Consider the following 21,093-nt stretch of genomic DNA (forward strand, 5'->3'; position numbering starts at 1 on the left):
TGAGGCCTCACCTGCCTGGGGCCACAGCTATCTGGAGCCTCACCTGTCAAGAGCCACACCTACCTGAGGCCTCACCTGCCTAGGTCATCACCTGTCTGGGGCCACACCTACCTGGGTCCTAGGCTACCGAGACTCACCTGTTGGGGGCTTCCCCAGCTTGGAGACTTACCTGCCTTAGGACTCCCCTGCTGGGTCCTTGGTTGCTGGAGATGTCACCTACCTGGGACTCCACACGCCGGGCATCACTGCTCCCAGGAACTTCAGCGCTGGGACATTTGACCTGCCAAACGTTTGCCTGCTGTGGTCCTTGGCCACTAGAGACCCCCCTGCTGGGGACCTCAGCTCTTGGGGACCTTATCTGCTGGGGACCCAGCACCAGAGAGCTTGTCCGGGGGATGTTACCTGCCAGGAGTCTCACCTGCCTGGGGACCTCACCCACCGAGGCGCTCGGCCCCTGGGGAACCGGCTGCCGGGGGTCCCGCCCAGGGCGACGGTTCCGGCTGACCCACCTCTTGTGATCATTGCTGCTGTTGGTAGCAGCCTGTGACGTGTGCAGACAGACAGTGTTGTGACCAATTTCCAGAAAGGAAGGCTTGGAGTAAAACCGATGTGTCCCCCGTTACTCTAGAAGAGTGGTTGTCACCTCAGGGCAGTTCTACTGCCCAGGGGACACTCAGCAATGTGCTGAGACAGTTTTGGTTGTCACATGGGGGAGGTGACTGATGGCATCCTGTGGGTAGAGGCCAGGGACACCCCAGACACCCTACAATGCACAGCACAGCCCCCCACATGGAGAACGGTCCAGCTCCAAATGTGCAGAGGTGGCAAAACCCTGCTCTAGAACTTTCTATGGCCCCAAGGCAGGTGTTCAGGGCCCTGGGGACCTGGGGTGGGCTCGGCTCCCTGGGGTGGGCTCCGGCACGGTGGGGAGAGCAGGGTGGAGAGGGGCCAGGCTGTCCAGGGGTCAACATGGGGCAGAGCCGGGACAACGGGACCCTCTCTGCCCAGCGCACGGGGCGAGGCGGCGTGGCCGTGTGGACCGAGGTGTTCGGGGCAGGACAGAGGAGGGCAGGTCCCCTGAGAAGGAGGGTGAGGGGGTGCGTGTGACTGTCACCAGGGACTCGGTCTGGCCGTCAGTGAGGCCATCACGAAGACATCGCTGTGTGGCCGCACTGATTCTGACTGTGTGTGCCCGTGGGGTGTGAGAGCCGCCTGCGGCTCTACGTGTGTGTGTCCGTGTGTGCTGCTTATTCCTAGGGTGACAGGGAGTGTGTGGCCCAGGGGGTGTGTCTGGGACTGTGGGACACTGCGGTGGCCCCTCTGAGAGTGCCAGGCTCTCCGTGCCCACGAGTGTCCGTCTCACTGTCACAGGTGCAAGGCTGTGTGGACAGAGGAGCGTCCTTGGGTGTGACTTAGGGCGTGTGGCCCTGTGTGTTTGTGGCCACAGCACCAAGTGACCCGCAGAGAGAGGCGGGTTCTTCAAATATATAGGAAGGGAAACTGAGGCCCACAGAGGGCCGGGCCCCAGGCCAGGGGGTGTCTGCCCCTGCCCACCGTTCCACCCTGCAGGGGACAATGCCAAGTCCCTCTGGTGGCCTGGGGGATGGCCGTGACGTGCCAGGTCACCTCCGCCTCCCAAAGAGGGTGCCGGCGCCGGCTCCACCCTGCAGACCTGATGGCCGAGGCCCAGAGAAGTGGCGTGACTCAGCCCCGGCCCCTCGGCCGCCAGAGGTCAAAGGCCGTTCTCCTGAGCTCTTGGGGTCAAGAGCTCTGAGGTCAGAAGAGCCCTGCTGTCAGCCCAGCTCCATAACGCAGGGGCTGCAGGTGGGTTCCGACTGCAAATGAGCACTTCCAGAACATTCTGCAGCATTGTGGGGTTGGGGGATGTTGCTACTCTCTGGAGAATCCCGAGGGAGACCGGGTGGTCGGGGTGGAGGTGACTCTAGACACTCTCAGAGCCTCAGTTTCCCCGTGTGCGCCATGGACGTGCAGAGATGTGGGATGCCTGGGCGGGAGGGTGGAGGGGCACGTGGTGGGCACGGTGCCGGGGGGTGGGGGGCGTCTGGGGGCCTCTGCCAAGCCCACGGGGGACCCCGGGCCTGAGCCCGCCTCGCTGGGCCCAGCACTCACCTGCCACCCACACCACACACCTGGGGCCCCCTCCCCACCACCTGGCTGCAAGCCTGGCGTCCCAGGAGGCAGACGGTGACCCTCAGGGCCAGGCCAGGGCTTTCCTGCAGGCTGGTGAGGGCTGGTCCCCAGTGGGTAGGGGCGGGGATACAGGGTGCTCTGTCCCCCAACACACGGGTGGTTCACGGCTCCCCTCCCGCCCGCGGGCCCTTCTTTCTCCCTGCTCCTGAGCTGCCGGCGCCCCTTGGCTCACAGCCCGGGGGCCCCAGGGGAAGGAAATTTCCAGGGGGCTGGCCGCTCTGTCACCCACCCAGCCCGGGCCCAGGGAGGCACTGGGGGATCCAGTGAGGGCAGAGACCCCAGCGAGGGGGCCCAGATGACCTCCCTGCAGCCCACAAGCTGGTCCCTGCTCGTCCAGAGCCTGTCGGAGGACAATCCTGTGGTTTGTCACTCTGAGCGCCGGGCCTGGCCCTGTCCCAGAGAGGCCCACGGAGTTCGGCCTGGTGAACCTCACCCAGGGAGGGTCAGGAAGTACCTCAGGTCACACAGCGAAGTCAGATGAGCACCGAGTGTGTCTGGAACCATCACCGTGGCCAGTCCTGTCATCCAGCCTCCCTCTGCCCAGCCCTCACACCTGTGGCCCCGGCAGAGCCCTGTGGCCTCCACTACAGACCTGCTTTCGGAGTCTGGATTCTTGAGTGCAGGCAGTTTCTCACCCCTTCTTCCCTCCTCTCTTGCTCCTCCAGCTTTTCTGTCCTCACGGGGCTGCCAGGCCTGCAGAGGAGGGACACTGTGTGGCCTGCGCTCTGACGGGAACACGTGGGCAGCTGTCCGAACCAGAGGGAGGATCTGGTCCGGCTCAGGGGGCGGGGGACCCTCCATCCAGGGACAGTCATTGAAAGGGGTGTCTGCCCTGAACCCCGACAGATCTCGAGGGATTAACCGAGCAGGAGGCAGGGACAGGGCGCTGCTGTACAAGCCGAGACAGCTGGGTGCGTGTCACATTCCAAGTGACACGGGACAAACATCTCCCAGCCTCAGGGTTTCACTTTTCACGTCAGCCCCGGGGATTATTTTTTTACCTAGTCACAGATGATGGCCCAGCCAAGGCAGGAGAGACGAGTAGATGTAGGTCAACCCCCCTGCAAGTGCCCTGCCCCGAGGGACCCCAGCCCCTGGCCCAGGCCTGCCTCCCAGACCCTCCGCTGGCCTGGCACCAGCCGGGCACTCGGACAGTGGAGCTCCAGGCAGCGTGAAGCAGCCTCCTGCGAATGATTTCTAGGACAGGCTGGCCCTGTTCTGGAAAGATTAGCCTGTTGAGGTGTAGCCTCTGCACACAGGTCGGGTTTAGCTGGGTCTAGACCATCCTCTCAAAGCCAGACTTCCACTTGAGGAAGCCCGGGTGACCCCTGGGTTTCTCCGCCAACCTGCAGGATGGGGCGGGGAAAGGGACTGGTTTTGAGTCACAGGGAGGAGCTTGGTCGGGCCACCACACCAGAACCTCGGCCATTATCCTGATGCAGACTGATCACTCTTGTCACTTGCCAGCACCCCTGTGGCAGCCTCCTCTCCTCCTTGTACTCTCTGCCTCCGATCTGTCCCTGCTAGTCTGTCCTCAGTGTGTCCTGAGAGAGCATCTCAGAACACAAGGCAACATGGTAAACCCTCTGCTTGTAGCCTCCTAGAGCTCCCTACTTCCCTGTGCTCACCCCCCGTTGCTGACCACGGCTGGACATGGCCTGGCCTGTGCGATGGCTCTGCCTGATCTCCTGCTTGGGAGGACCCGGTCTACTGAATTTCCTCCCATGGGCCTGGGCCATTGCTGCCTCAGGGCCTTTGCACAGGGCGTTCCCGCTCCCTGACATGCGCTTCCCTGCCTCTGTTAGCTGGAGAGCTTCCTCGGGGCCTTAGCTCATAGCTCAACCTCCAGGAAGCGCAAAATTGCTCGTTAACCGTACAATTTTAATTGTTGCTTTTCTGAGGAGGGTCATGTGTTACCTGACCCACCCACGGGCTCCCTGCATTCTCCCCCAGCCTGGTATGCAGTGAGCACTCTAGAAATGTTTGCTGATGGACCGACGGGACGAGCAGGTGGGATCTGCTGAGGGTAAAGACAGGTAGGTCGAAAACTTCTGTTCCCTTTCTGCTCACCAAGGAACCCTTGCTGGCCTCCCGGGGAACCTGCTTTGAGAAACGGTGGTTTGGGTCAGACTTTTTACTTATGTCCAAAGCCACACAGCCCTGAGACCACGGGTGGAGCCAGAGCCGTGACCTGGGCCTTGAAATCCTCACACCCTGTCTAGTTCCACGGTGGGGCTTAGCGGGGCCCCATGATTTGCTTCCGGAGGATGGGCCGGCTCCCGGACAGGACATCCTGGGTCACCTGATGAAAGGTGTGGTGGCTGAACAAAACCCAGCTTCAGCGACAAGTACACTTCCTTCTTCTCCTCTTCCACACCCTGCAAAGCACCTGGGACTTGGTCCTCAGAATCCCAGTGAGCTGTCTGCTGTCCCCTGCGAGCTACGCCCCCTTCTCCAGGTAAGGCCTCTTGGGGCGCATTTATCTCCCACCCCAGAATGCACAGGGAGCCCCCTAGGAAAAGCCTCTCGGCTCAGTTGCTCCTCTCCTCTGCCCCCCACCCTGTCTGCTGGGGTTTGGGCTGTAGCTGGGCCCGGTACAGAACCCAGGCTGGAGGGTCCGCAGGCCGTGGAATGTTCTGGAACTTGGCCAGCAGCCCCTAGGCACGGGCAGGGCTCTTCCTAAGTGCCTCGTGGATTGGGGTGGCCCAGGGTATGGGAGGTTCTGGTTTATTTGCCAAATCAGGAGGAACTGGGCGCTGGTCTCTCTTGCTGCCAACTTTCTGGGTCAGGGGCCCCTCCTCCTCTGGGATCCGTGAGTGGCCCGGATCTCCTCACCCCTCCTGGCCTGGAGAGTGTCTGCCCCTGCCTTGCGCAGTGGGAAAAGAGGACCTAGGATGCAGATTTTTGTTCATTTATTTATTTTTGGAGACAGGGTCTCACTCTGTTGCCCGGGCTGGAGTACAGTGGTGTCATCACAGCTCCCTGCAGCCTCCAGCTCCTGGGCTCAAGCGATCCTCCCGCCTCAGCCTCCTGAGTAGCTGGGACCACAGGTGCAGCCACCGTGACTGGCTAATTTTTTTATTTTTCGTAGAGCTGGGGTTCTCGCTATGGTGCCCAGGCTGGTCTCGAAACCGCTGGGCTCAAGGGATCTTCCCACCTTGGCCTCCCAAACTGTTGGGATTATAGGTGTGAGCCACCGCACCCGGCCTGTTTTGTTGTTGTTGTTTTGTTTCCTGGCATTTGTGAATCCTTTTCTAGGAAAAATATCTTGGGTTCAACTTGGGTGGGATGGTAGCCCTGACCTCCCATTCCCGGTTGTCCCCTGTCTTTATGGTCACTTCAGTGTCTCCTAGGAGGGATGGCCATAAAACCAGGGGCCATGTGATATCACATTTAATAAATTGGATTTATAAATAGTAACCTTAGCACCTGGGCACCCAACGGTACAAAGCAGTGATTGGTCAAAGTCCACCCGCCTTCCCACTCCTGGCTGGGACAGTCTCCCCGAGGGCCTGTTTTCGAAGTCTCTTGACAGGACCTCGGCGTGAGCTTGCAGTTGGGCGTCCCACTTCCTTTGTATCACCCTGTAGTCACCTGCTGTGTGATTTGGACTGGCTGTGCCCAGTGCAGAGAGCAGGCCACCAGGCTGTCATTTTCAAACAGCTTCATTGAAACACTCACATTCCATACAATGTGCACACGGAGGTACACCAGGCAGTGGTTTGGGTGCAGCACATTATTTCTTGCACTGCCGTAAAAACATACACCACGTAATATTCGCCAGTTTTGAGGTGCAGTTCAGTGGCAGTTTGTCTGTTCACAAATGTCGTGCACTCAACACTCCTGTTTCCAAAACTTTTCATCACCCCACACTGAGACTCTGCAGCTATGAAGCAAAAACTGCCCACTGTCCCTCTGCCTCCAGCCCCCAGCACTCTCTCATCCACTTTGCATCTCTCTGAACTTCCTGTTCTAGGTATTTCACAGAAGTGGAGTCACACAGGATTTGTCCTTCTGTGTCTGGCTTTGCTCACTGAGCACGATGTCCTCAAGGTCCATCCACGCTGTGCCCTGTGTCAAGGCCTTGTCCCTTTTCATGGCTGAGTGATATTCCATTGTGTGGGTGGGCCACGTTGTGTTTACCTATTTTCCTGATGGCCACTTGGGTTGTTTCCCCTGTTGGCTAATTGAATCAGGCCGCTGTGACCCTGGGGGTAGGAGTATCTGTTAGAGTCAGTCCTTGCTTTTAGTTATTTGGGGCATTTCCCTTGGAGAGGAATTTCTGGGAGATGTGGTGGGTCTCTGGAGCTTTTTGATTAACTACAGAACTGTTTTCCACCACATATGTAATTTAAAATTTTAGAGTCAGTGAGTCAGTGAGTCAGTGAGTCTGTCTCTCTCCACTCCAGGAGACAGATTCGTTTTGTTCTACAATAAAAAGCTGCTAGTGTGAAAAAAATAAATAAAATAATAAAATTTTCTAGCAGCCACATTAAAAAAAAAATAAAAAGATCCTGGTAAATTCAATTTTAACAATGTATTTTATTTCACCCAATACATCCAAAGCATTATGGCAACATGTAACCAATGTAGGAAATTATTAATCAGCTGCCTGACACATTCTTTTTTCCTGCTAAATCTTGGGAATCCCATGTAGATTTAACACTTTAAGCACATGGGTTTTCAATGGTTAGAGTGAAATGAGCTCTTACTGGAACAGCAACATTGTGTTTAGCGTGGGGAAAAAAAAAAACTTTTTAACAGTGGTCAGTTTTTTTTGTTTGTTTTTGCTTTTTTAAGAGAATGGGTTTCAGTCTCTTGCCCAGGCTGGAGTGCAATGGTGTCATGATAGCTGACTGCAGCCTCGAACTCCTGGGCTCAAGTGATCCTCCTGCCTCAGCCCCCCAAAGTGCTGGGATTACTGGCATGAGCCACCACGCCCGGCCTAGATAATTATAAATGAGCTACTAATCATTTTTTGTTTCTTACCAGGTCATGTCAACTCAGTGTGTATTTGACCCCTAAAGCATATGTCTATTTGGACACTGTATCTTCTGTGGCTAGAGTGACATGGATTCCTATCAGAAGACGAAAATTGTGTTTAGTAGGGGAGAAAAAAAACCTTTTTTCATGTTCAGTTTTTAAATTTAAGTTTAGAATTTAAAACCATCCACCCCAGCCTCTGAGTCCCACGTCGGGCACCAGGGGAGGTGGCGCGGGTTTCCTTCCTCCTCCTCCAGCAGTGGCATCTCGACCTCTCCTGAAGATTCCTCTTTCTCGTGGTCCCCAGACCCAGTGCTCACGCCCAGGGTGCCTTGGGCCCTCCACTGGCTCCCTCGGGGCCTCCAGACCAGTCCCCTGCTGGTATCTCTAGGACAAGCAGAGCCCTTTGCTCAAATTCCAGCTCTGCTGTGCTTTACTGTGAGTGGCTTGGTCTCAGTCTTGTCATCTGTAAAATGGGAATAAAAAATGCCCATGACCTTTGGAGAGTGGGCTGTTGTCCTCAGTGACTGTCTCTGATCTCCTCCCTCCCCAGCTACTCTGACCCATGGATCCACCGGGCCGGGCCAAGCGGCAGTGTCCCTGGCGCCCCTGTCGGGTGGGGCTGCTGTTGCAGCTACTTGTGGCGGTTTGCTTCTTCTCCTACCAGCGGGTGTCTCAAGATGGTCCTACTGGGTCCCCTAGGCCAGGGTCCACTGCATTGGAATCTGTCACCTCGGCTCCCAGTGGGTCAACAGGGACAATGTCCACCAATGGGTCCCGCTGCCAGGCCACCTCGGGGTCCCCTGCCCGCCCACCCCTCCTCATCCTGCTGTGGACGTGGCCTTTCAACCGTCCTGTGTCTCTGTCCCGCTGCTCAGAGATGGTGCCCGGCGCGGCTGACTGTCACCTGACAGCCGACCGCAGCGTGTACCCACGGGCGGACGGGGTCATCGTGCATCACTGGGATGTCATGTACAAACCAAAGGCTCAGCTCCCGCCGTCCCCGAGGCCACCAGGGCAGCGCTGGGTCTGGCTTAACATGGAGCCTCCACTCAACGCCCGGAACCTGAAAGCCATGGACGGACATTTCAACCTGACCATGTCCTACCGCAGTGACTCCGACATCTTCATGCCCTACGGCTGGCTCGAGCCGTGGCCCGGCCAGCCTGCCCATGCCACGGTCAACCTCTCGGCCAAGACCGAGCTGGTGGCCTGGGTGGTGTCCAACTGGAGGCCGGACTCGGCCAGGGTGCGGTACTACCAGGCGCTGCAGACGCATCTCAAGGTGGACGTGTACGGAAGAAACCACAAGCCACTGCCCCGCAACACCATGGTGCAGCAGCTGGCCCGGTACAAGTTCTACCTGGCCTTCGAGAACTCCCAGCACCGGGACTACATCACGGAGAAGCTGTGGAAGAACGCCATGAACGCCTGGGCCGTGCCCGTGGTGCTGGGCCCCAGCCGGGACAACTACGAGCGCTTCCTGCCCCCCGACGCCTTCATCCACGTGGACGACTTCCAGAGCCCCCGCGACCTGGCCCGCTACCTGCAGGAGCTGGACAAGGACCAGGCGCGGTACCTCGGCTACTTCCGCTGGCGGGAGGCGCTGCGGCCGCGATCCTTCAGCTGGGCGCTGGCTTTCTGCAAGGCCTGCTGGCAGCTGCAGCAGGAGTCCAGGTACCAGACGGTGCCCAGCCTGGCCTCCTGGTTCACGTGAAGGGACCTCCTGGGCTGGGGCTGCGCCCACCTGGGGCCTCACCTGCCTGGCTCATCACCTGTCTGGGGCCACACCTACCTGGGTCCTAGGCTACCGAGACTCACCTGTTGGGGGCTTCCCCGGCTTAGAGACTTACCTGCCTTAGGACTCCCCTGCTGGGTCCTTGGTTGCTGGAGATGTCACCTACCTGGGACTCCACACGCCGGGCATCACTGCTCCCAGGAACTTCAGCATTGTGACATTTGACCTGCCGAACGTTTGCCTGCTGTGGTCCTTGGCCACTAGAGACCCCCCTGCTGGGGACCTCAGCTCTTGGGGACCTTATCTGCTGGGGACCCAGCACCAGAGAGTTTGTCCGGGGGATGTTACCTGCCAGGAGTCTCACCTGCCTGGGGACCTCACCGACCAAGGCGCTCGGCCCCTGGGGAACCGGCTCCCGGGGGTCCCGCCCAGGGCGACGGTTCCGGCTGACCCACCTCTTGTGATCATTGCTGCTGTTGGTAGCAGCCTGTGACGTGTGCAGACAGACAGTGTTGTGACCAATTTCCAGAAAGGAAGGCTTGGAGTAAAACCGATGTGTCCCCCGTTACTCGAGAAGAGTGGTTGTCACCTCAGGGCAGTTCTGCTGCCCAGGGGACACTCAGCAATGTGCTGAGACAGTTTTGGTTGTCACATGGGGGAGGGGACTGATGGCATCCTGTGGGTAGTGGCCAGGGATACCCCAGACACCCTACAATGCACAGCACAGCCCCCCACATGGAGAACGGTCCAACTCCAAATGTGCAGAGGTGGCAAAACTCTGCTCTAGAACTTTCTATGGCCCCAAGGCAGGTGTTCAGGGCCCTGGGGACCTGGGGTGGGCTCGGCTCCCTGGGGTGGGCTCCGGCACGGTGGGGAGAGCAGGGTGGAGAGGGGCCAGGCTGTCCAGAGGTCAACATGGGGCAGAGCCGGGACAACGGGACCCTCTCTGCCCAGCGCACGGGGCGAGGCGGCGTGGCCGTGTGGACCGAGGTGTTCGGGGCAGGACAGAGGAGGGCAGGTCCCCTGAGAAGGAGGGTGAGGGGGTGCGTGTGACTGTCACCAGGGACTCGGTCTGGCCGTCAGTGAGGCCGTGACGAAGACATCGCTGTGTGGCCACACTGATTCTGACTGTGTGTGCCCGTGGGGTGTGAGAGCCGCCTGCGGCTCTACGTGTGTGTGTCCGTGTGTGCTGCTTATTCCTAGGGTGACAGGGAGTGTGTGGCCCAGGGGGTGTGTCTGGGACTGTGGGACACTGCGGTGGCCCCTCTGAGAGTGCCAGGCTCTCCGTGCCCACGAGTGTCCGTCTCACTGTCACAGGTGCAAGGCTGTGTGGACAGAGGAGCGTCCTTGGGTGTGACTTAGGGCGTGTGGCCCTGTGTGTTTGTGGCCACAGCACCAAGTGACCCGCAGAGAGAGGCGGGTTCTTCAAATATATAGGAAGGGAAACTGAGGCCCACAGAGGGCCGGGCCCCAGGCCAGGGGGTGTCTGCCCCTGCCCACCGTTCCACCCTGCAGGGGACAATGCCAAGTCCCTCTGGTGGCCTGGGGGATGGCGTGACGTGCCAGGTCACCTCCGCCTCCCAAAGAGGGTGCCGGCGCCGGCTCCACCCTGCAGACCTGATGGCCGAGGCCCAGAGAAGTGGCGTGACTCAGCCCCGGCCCCTCGGCCGCCAGAGGTCAAAGGCCGTTCTCCTGAGCTCTTGGGGTCAAGAGCTCTGAGGTCAGAAGAGCCCTGCTGTCAGCCCAGCTCCATAACGCAGGGGCTGCAGGTGGGTTCCGACTGCAAATGAGCACTTCCAGAACATTCTGCAACATTGTGGGGTTGGGGGATGTTGCTACTCTCTGGAGAATGCCGAGGGAGACCGGGTAGTCGGGGTGGAGGTGACTCTAGACACTCTCAGAGCCTCAGTTTCCCCGTGTGCGCCATGGACGTGCAGAGATGTGGGATGCCTGGGCGGGAGGGTGGAGGGGCACGTGGTGGGCACGGTGCCGGGGGGCGTCTGGGGGCCTCTGCCAAGCCCACGGGGGACCCCGGGCCTGAGCCCGCCTCGCTGGGCCCAGCACTCACCTGCCACCCACACCACACACCTGGGGCCCCCTCCCCACCACCTGGCTGCAAGCCTGGCATCACAGGAGGCAGACGGTGACCCTCAGGGCCAGGCCAGGGCTTTCCTGCAGGCTGGTGAGGGCTGGTCCCCAGTGGGCGGGGGCGGGGATACAGGGTACTCTGTCCCCCAACACACGGGTGGTTCACGGCTCCCCTCCCGCCCGCGGGCCCTTCTTTCTCCCTGCTCCTGAGCTGCCGGCGCCCCTTGGCTCACAGCCCGGGGGCCCCAGGGGAAGGAAATTTCCAGGGGGCTGGCCGCTCTGTCACCCACCCAGCCCGGGCCCAGGGAGGCACTGGGGGATCCAGTGAGGGCAGAGACCCCAGCGAGGGGGCCCAGATGACCTCCCTGCACCCCACAAGCTGGTCCCTGCTCGTCCAGAGCCTGTCGGAGGACAATCCTGTGGTTTGTCACTCTGAGCGCCGGGCCTGGCCCTGTCCCAGAGAGGCCCACGGAGTTCGGCCTGGTGAACCTCGCCCAGGGAGGGTCAGGAAGTACCTCAGGTCACACAGCGAAGTCAGATGAACACCGAGTCTGTCTGGAACCATCACCCGTGGCCAGTCCTGTCATCCAGCCTCCCTCTGCCCAGCCCTCACACCTGTGGCCCCGGCAGAGCCCTGTGGCCTCCACTACAGACCTGCTTTCGGAGTCTGGATTCTTGAGTGCAGGCAGTTTCTCACCCCTTCTTCCCTCCTCTCTTGCTCCTCCAGCTTTTCTGTCCTCACGGGGCTGCCAGGCCTGCAGAGGAGGGACACTGTGTGGCCTGCGCTCTGACGGGAACACGTGGGCAGCTGTCCGAACCAGAGGGAGGATCTGGTCCGGCTCAGGGGGCGGGGGACCCTCCATCCAGGGACAGTCATTGAAAGGGGTGTCTGCCCTGAACCCCGACAGATCTCGAGGGATTAACCGAGCAGGAGGCAGGGGCAAGGGCGCTGCTGTACAAGCGGAGACAGCTGGGTGCGTGTCACATTCCAAGTGACACGGGACAAACATCTCCCAGCCTCAGGGTTTCACTTTTCACGTCAGCCCCGGGGATTATTTTTTTACCTAGTCACAGATGATGGCCCAGCCAAGGCAGGAGAGACGAGTAGATGTAGGTCAACCCCCCTGCAAGTGCCCTGCCCCGAGGGACCCCAGCCCCTGGCCCAGGCCTGCCTCCCAGACCCTCCGCTGGCCTGGCACCAGCCGGGCACTCGGACAGTGGAGCTCCAGGCAGCGTGAAGCAGCCTCCTGCGAATGATTTCTAGGACAGGCTGGACCTGTTCTGGAAAGATTAGCCTGTTGAGGTGTAGCCTCTGCACACAGGTCGGGTTTAGCTGGGTCTAGACCGTCCTCTCAAAGCCAGACTTCCACTTGAGGAAGCCCGGGTGACCCCTGGGTTTCTCCGCCAACCTGCAGGATGGGGCGGGGAAAGGGACTGGTTTTGAGTCACAGGGAGGAGCTTGGTCGGGCCACCACACCAGAACCTCGGCCATTATCCTGATGCAGACTGATCACTCTTGTCACTTACCAGCACCCCTGTGGCAGCCTCCTCTCCTCCTTGTACTCTCTGCCTCCGATCTGTCCCTGCTAGTCTGTCCTCAGTGTGTCCTGAGAGAGCATCTCAGAACACAAGGCAACATGGTAAACCCTCTGCTTGTAGCCTCCTAGAGCTCCCTACTTCCCTGTGCTCACCCCCCGTTGCTGACCACGGCTGGACATGGCCTGGCCTGTGCGATGGCTCTGCCTGATCTCCTGCTTGGGAGGACCCGGTCTACTGAATTCCTCCCATGGGCCTGGGCCATTGCTGCCTCAGGGCCTTTGCACAGGGCGTTCCCGCTCCCTGACATGCGCTTCCCTGCCTCTGTTAGCTGGAGAGCTTCCTCGGGGCCTTAGCTCACAGCTCAACCTCCAGGAAGCGCAAAATTGCTCGTTAACCGTACAATTTTAATTGTTGCTTTTCTGAGGAGGGTCATGTGTTACCTGACCCACCCACGGGCTCCCTGCATTCTCCCCCAGCCTGGTATGCAGTGAGCACTCTAGAAATGTTTGCTGATGGACCGACGGGATGAGCAGGTGGGATGTGGTGGGGGTGAAGACAGGTAGGTGGAAAACTTCTGTTCCCTTTCTGCTCACCAAGGAACCCCTGCTGGCCTCCCGGGGAACCTGCTTTGAGAAACGGTGGTTTGGGTCAGACTTTTTACTTATGTCCAAAGCCACACAGCCCTGAGACCACGGGTGGAGCCAGAGCCGTGACCTGGGCCTTGAAATCCTCACACCCTGTCTAGTTCCACGGTGGGGCTTAGCGGGGCCCCATGATTTGCTTCCGGAGGATGGGCCGGCTCCCGGACAGGACATCCTGGGTCACCTGATGAAAGGTGTGGTGGCTGAACAAAACCCAGCTTCAGCGACAAGTACACTTCCTTCTTCTCCTCTTCCACACCCTGCAAAGCACCTGGGACTTGGTCCTCAGAATCCCAGTGAGCTGTCTGCTGTCCCCTGCGAGCTACGCCCCCTTCTCCAGGTAAGGCCTCTTGGGGCGCATTTATCTCCCACCCCAGAATGCACAGGGAGCCCCCTAGGAAAAGCCTCTTGGCTCAGTTGCTCCTCTCCTCTGCCCCCCACCCTGTCTGCTGGGGTTTGGGCTGTAGCTGGGCCTGGCAAGAACCCAGGCTGGAGGGTCCGCAGGCCGTGGAATGTTCTGGAACTTGGCCAGCAGCCCCTAGGCACGGGCAGGGCTCTTCCTAAGTGCCTCGTGGATTGGGGTGGCCCAGGGTATGGGAGGTTCTGGTTTATTTGCCTAATCAGAAGGAACTGGGCGCTGGTCTCTCTTGCTGCCAACTTTCTGGGTCAGGGGCCCCTCCTCCTCTGGGATCCGTGAGTGGCCCGGATCTCCTCACCCCTCCTGGCCTGGAGAGTGTCTGCCCCTGCCTTGCGCAGTGGGAAAAGAGGACCTAGGATGCAGATTTTTGTTCATTTATTTATTTTTGGAGACAGGGTCTCACTCTGTCGCCCGGGCTGGAGTACAGTGGTGTCATCACAGCTCCCTGCAGCCTCCAGCTCCTGGGCTCAAGCGATCCTCCCGCCTCAGCCTCCTGAGTAGCTGGGACCACAGGTGCAGCCACCGTGACTGGCTAATTTTTTTATTTTTCGTAGAGCTGGGGGTCTCGCTATGGTGCCCAGGCTGGTCTCGAAACCCCTGGGCTCAAGGGATCTTCCCACCTTGGCCTCCCAAACTGTTGGGATTATAGGTGTGAGCCACCGCACCCGACCTGTTTTGTTGTTGTTGTTTTGTTTCCTGGCATTTGTGAATCCTTTTCTAGGAAAAATATCTTGGGTTCAACTTGGGTGGGATGGTAGCCCTGACCTCCCATCCCCGGTTGTCCCCCGTCCCTATGGTCACTTCAGTGTCTCCTAGGAGGGATGGCCATAAAACCAGGGGCCATGTGATATCACATTTAATAAATTGGATTTATAAATAGTAACCTTTGCACGTGGGCGCCCAACGGTACAAAGCAGTGATTGGTCAAAGTCCACCCGCCTTCCCACTCCTGGCTGGGACAGTCTCCCCGAGGGCCTGTTTTCGAAGTCTCTTGACAGGACCTCGGCGTGAGCTTGCAGTTGGGCGTCCCACTTCCTTTGTATCACCCTGTAGTCACCTGCTGTGTGATTTGGACTGGCTGTGCCCAGTGCAGAGAGCAGGCCACCAGGCTGTCATTTTCAAACAGCTTCATTGAAACACTCACATTCCATACAATGTGCACACGGAGGTACACCAGGCAGTGGTTTGGGTGCAGCACATTATTTCTTGCACTGCCGTAAAAACATACACCACGTAATATTCGCCAGTTTTGAGGTGCAGTTCAGTGGCAGTTTGTCTGTTCACAAATGTCGTGCACTCAACACTCCTGTTTCCAAAACTTTTCATCACCCCACACTGAGACTCTGCAGCTATGAAGCAAAAACTGCCCACTGTCCCTCTGCCTCCAGCCCCCAGCACTCTCTCATCCACTTTGCATCTCTCTGAACTTCCTGTTCTAGGTATTTCACAGAAGTGGAGTCACACAGGATTTGTCCTTCTGTGTCTGGCTTTGCTCACTGAGCACGATGTCCTCAAGGTCCATCCACGCTGTGCCCTGTGTCAAGACCTTGTCCCTTTTCATGGCTGAGTGATATTCCATTGTGTGGGTGGGCCACGTTGTGTTTACCTATTTTCCTGATGGCCACTTGGGTTGTTTCCCCTGTTGGCTAATTGAATCAGGCCGCTGTGACCCTGGGGGTAGGAGTATCTGTTAGAGTCAGTCCTTGCTTTTAGTTATTTTGGGCATTTCCCTTGGAGAGGAATTTCTGGGAGATGTGGTGGGTCTCTGGAGCTGTTTGATTAACTACGGAACTGTTTTCCACCACATATGTAATTTAAAATTTTAGAGTCAGTGAGTCAGTGAGTCTGTCTCTCTCCACTCCAGGAGACAGATTCGTTTTGTTCCACAATAAAAAGCTGCTAGTGTGAAAAATATATATAAAATAATAAAATTTTCTAGCAGCCACATTGAAAAAAATAAAAAGATCCTGGTAAATTCAATTTTAACAATGTATTTTATTTCACCCAATACATCTAAAGCATTATGGCAACATGTAACCAATGTAGGAAATTATTAATCAGCTGCCTGACACATTCATTCTTTCCTGCTAAATCTTGGGAATCCCATGTAGATTTAACACTTTAAGCACATCTGTTTTCAATGGTTAGAGTGAAATGAGCTCTTACTGGAACAGCAACATTGTGTTTAGCGTGGGAAAAAAAAAAACAACTTTTTAACGCTGGTCAGTTTTTTGTTTTTGTTTTTGCTTTTTTAAGAGAATGGGTTTCAGTCTCTTACCCAGGCTGGAGTGCAGTGGTGTCATCATAGCTGACTGCAGCCTCGAACTCCTGGGGTCAAGTGATCCTCCTGCCTCAGCCCCACCAAAGTGCTGGGATTACAGGCGTGAGCCACCACACCTGGCCTCGGTTTTGAAATTGAAATTTTAAATTGAATAACATTTAAAACTTCAGTTCCTTCTTTGCATTATCCACTTGGCAAGTGTCAGTAGCCATACGGAGCTAGTGGCTCCCATATTAGACATTGCAGGTTTAGCCCAATCTATATCTTGGAACCTGTTTTCATCAGGCTAAGTTTTTATCATGGAGGAGATAAAACTTAACCTTGAGGGCCTCCTAAATAAAGGTTTGTTTGCCAATATAAATCTGGATTCATAATATTTACCACTGTTTCTAAAGAGGTTCCCGAACTGTAGCAGTGTCAGGTTCCAGAAAACCTGTATCCATTCTGTGGATCTGTCCCTGTATGGTGGCTTCAGTCATTGGTCACAGCCATGTAGTGTTCCTTAGTAGGGCTGGCTCCTAATTTAACACACTGACTGCCAAGTGAGTTTTATTTAACTCAGGCTAATTTTGAGCCCAGGGCTTTGTGAAACAAAAGTCTGCCGTTAGTTCGTGACTGACTGGTCTGCCTGCTGCCTCCCCTGGGGTCCCACGTCTGCCCATTCTCTCTCCCGTGTGTCCCCACCTCTCCCCCAGCCTTTGTCCCACCCCCAGGAAGGAGGGGGAATGTCTGAGCAATGAGAGAGGCAGCCTTTGAGTGCTTGTTGAGTGACTATAAAACACAGAGTGAAGGTAAATCAAGTTCAAACCGGCAGCCCTAAGCACTTTCTTTGCTCTCCCTGAAAATTGCTCGGGTACCTCTCCACTCCAGGCGTTCACACTGGCTGTTTCCTCTGCTGGGAACACCCTTACCCCAACTCTTACTTTGCCTGGTGAGCTCTTGCATAAACTTCAAAACCCCATCCCATTGTACCCTTCCTAGGCAGAATTCAAGCCTCAGCTCAGATAAAGCGGGGCCAGGCTCCCTTTGTTCAATTCCAGCTTCACTGTTTTTTGCTTTGAATCACTTGGTCTCAGTCTTGCCATCTGTAAAATGGGAATAATAATAGTTCTCCTATCAGAGCTTGTGCCCATGACCTTTGGAGAGTGGGCTGTTGTCCTCAGTGACTGTCTCTGATCTCCTCTCTCCCCAGCTACTCTGACCCATGGATCCACCGGGCCCGGCCAAGCGGCAGTGTCCCTGGCGCCCCTGTCAGGTGGGGCTGCTGTTGCAGCTACTTGTGGCGGTTTGCTTCTTCTCCTACCAGCGGGTGTCTCAAGATGGTCCTACTGGGTCCCCTAGGCCAGAGTCCACTGCATTGGAATCTGTCACCTCGGCTCCCAGTGGGTCAACAGGGACAATGTCCACCAATGGGTCCCGCTGCCAGGCCACCTCGGGGTCCCCTGCCCACCCACCCCTCCTCATCCTGCTGTGGACGTGGCCTTTCAACCATCCTGTGTCTCTGTCCCGCTGCTCAGAGATGGTGCCCGGCGCGGCTGACTGTCACCTGACTGCCAACCGCAGCGTGTACCCACGGGCGGATGGGGTCATTGTGCATCACCGGGATGTCATGTACAGTCCCACGACCAAGCTCCCGCCGTCCCCGAGGCCACCAGGGCAGCGCTGGGTCTGGCTTAACATGGAGTCACCCACCAACTCCTGGCACCTGAAAGCCATGGACGGACATTTCAACCTGACCATGTCCTACCGCAGCGACTCCGACATCTTCATGCCCTACGGCTGGCTCGAGCCGTGGCCCGGCCAGCCTGCCCATGCCACAGTCAACCTCTCGGCCAAGACCGAGCTGGTGGCCTGGGTGGTGTCCAACTGGAGGCCAGACTCGGCCAGGGTGCGGTACTACCAGGCGCTGCAGACGCATCTCAAGGTGGACGTGTACGGAAGAAACCACAAGCCACTGCCCAGCAACACCATGGTGCAGCAGCTGGCCCGGTACAAGTTCTACCTGGCCTTCGAGAACTCCCAGCACCGGGACTACATCACGGAGAAGCTGTGGAAGAACGCCATGAACGCCTGGGCCGTGCCCGTGGTGCTGGGCCCCAGCCGGGACAACTACGAGCGCTTCCTGCCCCCCGACGCCTTCATCCACGTGGACGACTTCCAGAGCCCCCGCGACCTGGCCCGCTACCTGCAGGAGCTGGACAAGGACCAGGCGCGGTACCTCGGCTACTTCCGCTGGCGGGAGGCGCTGCGGCCGCGATCCTTCAGCTGGGCGCTGGCTTTCTGCAAGGCCTGCTGGCGGCTGCAGCAGGAGTCCAGGTACCAGACGGTGCCCAGCCTGGCCTCCTGGTTCACGTGAAGGGACCTCCTGGGCTGGGGCTGCGCCCACCTGGGGCCTCACCTGCCTGGCTCATCACCTGTCTGGGGCCACACCTACCTGGGTCCTAGGCTACCGAGACTCCCCTGTTGGTGGCTTCCCCGGCTTGGAGACTTACCTGCCTTAGGACTCCCCTGCTGGGTCCTTGGTTGCTGGAGATGTCACCTACCTGGGACTCCACATGCTGGGCATCACTGCTCCCAGGAACTTCAGTGCTGGGACCTTGAGCTGCCGAACGTTTGCCTGCTGTGGTCCTTGGCTGCTAGAGACCCCCCTGCTGGGGACTTCAGCTCTTGGGGACCTTATCTGCTGGGGACCCGCCACCAGAGACCTTGCCTCATTGACTGTTACCTGCCTGGGGACCGTGGCTGCTGGGGACCTCACCCACCGAAGCGCTCGGCCCCTGGGGAACCGGCTCCCTGTGGTCCTGCCCCCGGGTGGTGGTTCCAGCTGACCCACCTGCTCATGATCGCTGCTGTTGGCAAAAGCCCGTGACGTGTGCAAACAGACAGTGTTGTCACCATTTCCAGATGGTGATGCGGCCAGGAAAACTGATGTATGCCCCACCCCACCCCCGCCCCCGTTACTCTAGAAGAGTGGTTGTCACCCCAGGGCAGTTCTGCTGCCCAGGGGACACTCAGCAACGTGCAGAGACATTTTTGGTTGTCACATGGGGGAGGGGACTGATGGCATCCTGTGGGTAGAGGCCAGGGACACCCCAGACACCCTACAATGCACAGCACAGCCCCCCACATGGAGAACGGTCCAGCTCCAAATGTGCAGAGGTGGCAAAACCCTGCTCTAGACCTTTCTATGGCCCCAAGGCAGGTGTTCAGGGCCTTGGGGACCTGGGGTGGGCTCGGCTCCCTGGGGTGGGCTCCGGCAGGGTGGGGAGACCAACACCCAGTGGATGTGGAGAGGGGGCCACCAGGCTGTCCGGGGGTGAACGTGGAGCAGGGCTGGGACAAGGGGACCTTCTCTGCCCAGTGCATAGTGCCAGGTGGGATTCTCGGGGCAGGACAGAGGAAGGCAGGTCCCCTGAGAAGAAGGGCAACGGGGTGCGTGTGTGACTGTCAGCGTGGGCGTGTGCACAGCCGGGGGCGCTCAGTATGACTGTCAGTGTATGGCTGTCATGAAGGCATCACTGTGTGTGTGACCTCGGGGTGATTCCGATTGTGTGTGCACGTGGGATGTGAGGACTGCTGTGACTACATGTGTGTCCGCGTGTGACGGTTATTCTGAGCATGAGATAGAATATGTGGCCCTGGGAGAGTGTCTTTGAGTGTGGGACATTGTGGGACCACTCTCTGAGAGTGCGTCCCTCTCTCTGTGTGACGGTGCGAGGCTGTGTGGGTGGAGGTGTGTCCTTGGGTGTGATTAAGTGGACTGTGTGTGCAGCTACGTGTTCGACTCTCAGTGTCTGTCTGCGCGTGGTGGTGTGGCAGTGGGTGTGGCTCCGTGTGTCTTTGTGGATGAATGGTGACTTTGAGAGCGCCCCTCTCTGAGTGTACAGTTCCGAGTGTGGGTGGCGACTGAGTGTGTACGAACTTGGGTTGTGGGTCTGCATGTGATCTTGTCTGCTGAGTCCCTATGTGGGTGGCGGTCTCTGTGCCCCGTGATTGTGCGTGTGCGTGTGCGTGTGTGTGTGCGCGCGTGCGTGGCAGCTGCGACCCCAGCCCTGTGTGTGGCATGTGCTGCTGAGAACCCCAGCCCCCAGGGCCTGCCCTGTTTACGTTCCAATTCTCTGGCGGGCTGAGCCAGCACCCTGTGGTTGGGATGTCGGATCTGGTGGGAGACAGGAAGGCCGGGGTCCTGAGAGGCCCGGGAGGGTGCAGAGACCTCACACGCACACGCACACTGAGGCAGGGGCTTAGGGACCACCGACCCAGGCCCCAAGGCCAGTTTTCCTGCTGCGTGTCCTGCACCAAACAACTTTTCTCTTTGAGGCGTGGGGCCTCCTGGGCCATCTAGGATGGGGAAACTGAGGCTCTGGGTAAGCACCACTTTGGCTTCTGTGGCCTCTCCGCCAAGGCCAGGCTGAGTCAGCCCAGACAGTGGAGGAATCCACCATCCCAAACCTCAGAGTCAGAAGGCGGGGGGGGGGGGGGACCCCAGCCAGCCATGGCCCTGGAACTGTCTTCCAAGCAGACCACCCACGGGCTGGGGCCTGGCCGCCAACCCCTGCTCTCAGGGCTCCCTGGAAGTCCTGCTTGTTAGCTGCCTTGAGCGCTTCCAGCTGTAGCTGGGTCCTGGGGGGCTAGGGATGTTCCTGCAGGGCTGCGGGATGGGGATTGAGTCCAGGAAGGACACAGTGGTTAGACAGTGGTCCTCAGTGCAGATGTGTGGGAAAGAGGGGAGGGGACGATGGTCCCTTAGGGGACCCATCCATCTGGGGGAAAGAAAGGTGTCATTTGAGGAGTCCCAGTCTGGGGCAGGGGAGGAGGACGTGTCCTTGGAAGTTAGGAAAACTGTCTTGGGGAAGGGGGAATTGCAACCTCAACCCCCGAGTCTGAGGGGTGAGAGGGGAGGGGTCCCCGCCCTCTGGCCTTCCCAGTGCCTGCCCCAGCTCCAAGCTCCCGCCCCTCATCAGACCGTGGGACCAGCGACCCCTCCCGCACTCTGGGAACCCAACACCCTCCTCTATCCTGGGCCTGCCAAGCATCAAGGTGACACCGTGGGCAAATCTAAACACTGCGCTGAGCTTTTTCCAGCCTCCGCGGAGGCTTGTCATAAATCCCCCCTCGAGGCCAGGCCAGGGCTTTTATGGGCCCAGGACCCAGGTCCCCGGGGACCCAGCTCTACCCCAGCAGGCGCCGGCTT

The 21,093-nt window shown here is 58.3% G+C and overlaps 2 protein-coding genes across 2 annotated transcripts; both read left to right on the forward strand.

Annotated features, from left to right (window-relative positions):
- The first annotated feature begins 7,759 nt into the window (after window positions 1-7,759).
- On the forward strand, window positions 7,760-9,137 carry LOC138401500 (3-galactosyl-N-acetylglucosaminide 4-alpha-L-fucosyltransferase FUT3-like). Its single transcript, XM_069496987.1, has one exon. The coding sequence runs from the start codon at window positions 7,760-7,762 to the stop codon at window positions 8,909-8,911; it is 1,152 nt and encodes a 383-aa protein (XP_069353088.1). The 3' UTR covers window positions 8,912-9,137.
- A 4,308-nt stretch (window positions 9,138-13,445) lies between these two features.
- On the forward strand, window positions 13,446-18,879 carry LOC138401507 (4-galactosyl-N-acetylglucosaminide 3-alpha-L-fucosyltransferase FUT5-like). The gene is made up of 2 exons (XM_069496996.1): window positions 13,446-13,540; window positions 17,092-18,879. Exon 2 carries the CDS (start codon window positions 17,104-17,106, stop codon window positions 18,253-18,255), a length of 1,152 nt encoding a protein of 383 aa, XP_069353097.1. The 5' UTR covers window positions 13,446-13,540; window positions 17,092-17,103; the 3' UTR covers window positions 18,256-18,879.
- Window positions 18,880-21,093: the final 2,214 nt, after the last annotated feature.

Source organism: Eulemur rufifrons, chromosome 2 (assembly GCF_041146395.1).
Source record: "Eulemur rufifrons isolate Redbay chromosome 2, OSU_ERuf_1, whole genome shotgun sequence".
NCBI lineage: Eukaryota > Metazoa > Chordata > Mammalia > Primates > Lemuridae > Eulemur > Eulemur rufifrons.

What these genes read in the sequence shown, in the direction of transcription:
- LOC138401507 (XM_069496996.1), top strand. Translation starts at nt 17,104, where the DNA reads ATGGATCCACCGGGCCCGGCCAAGCGGCAGTGTCCCTGGCGCCCCTGT.
- LOC138401500 (XM_069496987.1), top strand. Translation starts at nt 7,760, where the DNA reads ATGGATCCACCGGGCCGGGCCAAGCGGCAGTGTCCCTGGCGCCCCTGT.